This window comes from Raphanus sativus, chromosome 3 (genome assembly GCF_000801105.2).
Source record: "Raphanus sativus cultivar WK10039 chromosome 3, ASM80110v3, whole genome shotgun sequence".
Taxonomy (NCBI): domain Eukaryota; kingdom Viridiplantae; phylum Streptophyta; class Magnoliopsida; order Brassicales; family Brassicaceae; genus Raphanus; species Raphanus sativus.
Window position 1 is genome coordinate 27,923,114 of NC_079513.1, and position 3,802 is coordinate 27,926,915.

The 3,802-nt window shown below is 38.0% G+C and overlaps 1 protein-coding gene across 1 annotated transcript; it reads right to left on the reverse strand.

Moving 5' to 3' along the window:
• Positions 1-285: 285 nt before the first annotated feature.
• Positions 286-3,339, reverse strand: LOC108844228 (uncharacterized). The gene is made up of 3 exons (XM_018617449.2): positions 2,250-3,339; positions 1,485-1,662; positions 286-962 (listed from the first exon to the last, which is right to left on the reverse strand). The coding sequence occupies exons 1-3, from the start codon at positions 3,102-3,104 to the stop codon at positions 457-459; spliced, it is 1,539 nt and encodes a 512-aa protein (XP_018472951.1). The 5' UTR covers positions 3,105-3,339; the 3' UTR covers positions 286-456.
• Positions 3,340-3,802: the final 463 nt, after the last annotated feature.

Below are 3,802 nucleotides of genomic sequence, written 5' to 3' on the forward strand. Positions count from 1 at the left end.
CGAACACTTGCGTTGTGAAAATAACTAATTAACTTGATTTCTGTCTTGTTATCACTATTAAAATGAAAAAGAAAATTACCATTGCAATGCAATTTAATGAGACGACGCTTCAGACCTTGATGGCGATATTCGGACTGAACTGTCGAGTCTTCGAATGCTTAATCAGAAGATGTTAAGTTGTTAACATTAACCGATGTGTCAAAGAGAGGAAAATAATAGTGGAGATGTCTTTTTCAGAATGATTATGTAGTATACAAACATAAGTCTATAGTTGATTAAAGGCACTTTTGACTAATTAATCAAATTATATATTAAATTTCTCAGTTCTCACAAGGGAATGAGGGATTACACGAACATTAATACTCTCACCAAGCAAAACTTTTACATACATCATAAACCCACGCAGGTTAGTTGTCATTACTTGCGACGGAAGCTACCTGAATGTGAAAAAAACATTCACCGATCTCGGCCAATGTCTAGTGATAGTTCTTCAACCAAATCCTCAAAAATCTCAAACTCGATCTCCACAACCGCCTCTGCGACTTCTGCCTCATTCTTTGATCTCCATGATCCCAAACTCTCTGTTCTGAAATCATGTTCTACCATCATATCGATAGTGTTTGACTCCACATCTCTCCAAGATTTCAGTCTCTCGCACACCCTTTTGGCTGCTTGAGCTTCACCGTCTTGCAACAAGCTGTTGTTTTGTAATTCCTCTGCGACAAGGTCTGAGATCAATGCTTCTATGCCTTCAGGAACTTCTGTCATGTCTTCAAAATACGTTTTGAGAACTCTCTGGGTTATTATCTCACACTGGTAATGATTTCTCATCTCTTCTTCTTCCATGTCCTCCTCGGTCTCCTCGGTCTCTTGGTCTGACATCGTTTTCTCCAGTTCCAAGGGATCCAAACCCGCGAGTTGCTCAAATCTACATAGCTTCTGTAGAAGCAGATTCTTTGCTTCTGTAAATAAAGATTTAAGCACTAAAAACATTTAGTCTATAACGATCCATCTTGTGAGAAATCAAAGGCCTATAAATTTTTTAATTTATATAAAGTCATAAATAAAAAATCTAACTATTTTGTTAAAAAATTATACACAAAATAAAAATGAAGTTGTAAAATGTAAATTTTCCCGAATCTAATAGGAAATATATCTATTTAACAAAGGGAAAATCTACATATTTTTTAAAAAAAATCCAAATCTAAAAGAAATTTAAGATTTTTAAGCAAAATGTAAGTGGCTGACTTTAACAAACACTATGCATGCACTCACATGTAAGTGCAACTAAAACATGCTCCATTAACAAACCACTATTCGTGCACGAACATGTTACTGTTCTGCTTCGAAAACATATCTTCAGTACAACGGATTCAACAGTTTTAGAAACCATGTAATAAGAAACAATAAATGAGTAGGGTAAACTAAAAGATTTGAAATGATCGAATTAAATGAAAATTTAAGACAAAAGAGTGGTTACGTACTTTGTACAGATCTGAAGCTGGAAGTGATGTTATTGTCATCCATGTGAATATCTTCGTCATCGTCCTCAAATGGAGGGTCCAAAACTGAAACTGGACTGCTCTGTTCCTTATCTTCTTCTTCCTCCTCTTCCATTTCTAGTTTCTTTACCCTCTCTACTTCATAACTCTCTTTCTTCAACTGTTTGATTTAAATAAAATTTAGTACTTAAATCGAATAATTACTTTGGATTAGAAAATATTAATTTGAGTGATTTTATCTTAAGATTAATGATAAATGCACAGCCAGAGACAAAAGTTTTCAGACAAAAACCGAAAAGCAAAAACATGAGAGATAGATTTGCATGTCAGAGACAAAGATCGTCTTTGTTTCCAACTTCACAAAAGGCTGAGTTCATTTTCGAAAAGACGAAAATCCTTTTGTCTTAAACTGTTACTACTTCATCTTCGAAAATAGCCAAACTATATGTTTATTAGGGGTATATTTGTCATTTCGTGTAATCATTCTTACTTTGCCGCTAATTCAAATGGGTCAAAACCAAGTCAAACTAGTTCATTAGTTAGACTTCCTATGCCAATTTTGTAATTTCAAAATCTAAATAAAACAGTAGAAACAAGTTACCAATTACCATAAATGATTAGTAAATTACTACCATGCACATCAATTATTATTCAGTCTTTCTTTTTCTCTATTTCTAATTCTAACTAACGAATATGATCAATAATGTAATCATTATTATAAAATTATTAATGGAGAAAGAGACAAACCACTGGACAGTCGTGGCGTGGAGAAGCCGCAGGCGACGTGAAATTCGGCGTTCTGAAACCGCCGGGAGAATGCATTGTTGTTTGGAGAACAAAATGAAACGGGCTTTCACAAAAGCGTTTATCATCCGATAAATGCACACCGTTCATAAATCCACACGCTGACGCATCTAAGCCGTCCGATCCGCTACTTGAGCTAATCGACGGTTCGAAATCGCAGTCCCAAGATCTCTCTCCGTTTGTAATACTCTCCGACCAAACACCACTACTACTAGACCTACGTGAGAACTGCGTCTCAGACGCGGTGTTCTGCGTTTGGGAAGAGCTTTGTTCTTCTCCATTGCGTTTAGTGACTATTTTACGTACAACCGGAGATTCCCATCTCAACATATTCTTCGCAGAAGAAGCTCCACCACCGTCTTTACCGCCGCTGCTGATCTCGCGTTTCCTCCGGTGCGTTAGCTTCTTCAACACTGACCCAAATATCCCAAACGCGTTTCCCACGTTCCGCGTTTTCGTTTTTGACCCCTCGGACGATTGTTTCTGTATCCTAACCGCAGCTTCTAGTAGCATAGAAGCGGTTCTCGCCGGTATGTTGACGAAAATCGCGTTTTGGCTCCGGTTGGGTGACTTGGGTTCGAAGAGTGGAGACTTCTTCGGGTCAGGTGACTCACGCAGGGAGAAGAAACAAGCGTTGCGGCAGAAACGTGAAGGAAGTCCAGCGTTTTGAGAGACGGGCCTGCGCTTCTTGACCTGTAAATGCGTTATTTGGCGACGTCGGTCGGAAATGTAGCTCTGAAGTTGAAACGGTTCTTGATCTTCTTCAAGAAGATCTCTTAAGTGTCTCTGTGACGCCATTTTATCAAAACTCTTAACGACAACAAGAGAAACGGAGTCGAAGAATAAAGACAGTACTTTCCGTGAGTATATTCAAAAGTTTAAAGCTTTTCAATCTGTAATTAAAGAGAAAGTTTTTGTTTTTTGAACTCTGGTAGAGAGAGATAGATGATGATGGTGATTCAAAAGTTGTGGATGGTTTAGAAGATCGAGGCAAGGGCTAAGTAAATACTTGTCGGTAGGAACGTCTATGAAGAAACAAAACAACTATTATAAAAAAATATTAGTATAGTTTATGTTTGTTGTTTATTGGTGATTTATAACACACAAACAAAAACAAAATTATTTTCCAATATTTATACCAACCATTTTCCAAAGGGACAAACAAAATATTTATTTAATCGAAATGGTCCCCTTGATATTTTTTTTTCCATCTAGTTTTTATTATAAAGGCAGGTCCAAAAACGGAACAAGCCCAAGCCGCTACTAACAAAGGCCAAAGCCTAACATAAAGGCAACTGAAAAAACGGGTCTGAAAGCCCAAACCTAAAAAAATGGCACCCCACCGATCGACGCATCTCAAACTACGCGTCCGTCTATGTGGCAGCCCCATCTACCGCGTGAACCACACGTCTCCTCATCTCCACTCTGAGACACAAACGCCGGAAAAAAGCAGCCTGTCGTCGGTCCCCTGCTTCACATCGGATTCACATCGGAGA

What these genes read in the sequence shown, in the direction of transcription:
- LOC108844228 (XM_018617449.2), bottom strand. Translation starts at nt 3,104, where the DNA reads ATGGCGTCACAGAGACACTTAAGAGATCTTCTTGAAGAAGATCAAGAA. An exon ending in CACGCCACGACTGTCCAGTG is followed by an intron (nt 1,663 to 2,249) that starts GTTTGTCTCTTT and finishes TAAATCAAACAG; the next exon opens with TTGAAGAAAGAGAGTTATGA. An exon ending in CAGCTTCAGATCTGTACAAA is followed by an intron (nt 963 to 1,484) that starts GTACGTAACCAC and finishes CTTTATTTACAG; the next exon opens with AAGCAAAGAATCTGCTTCTA.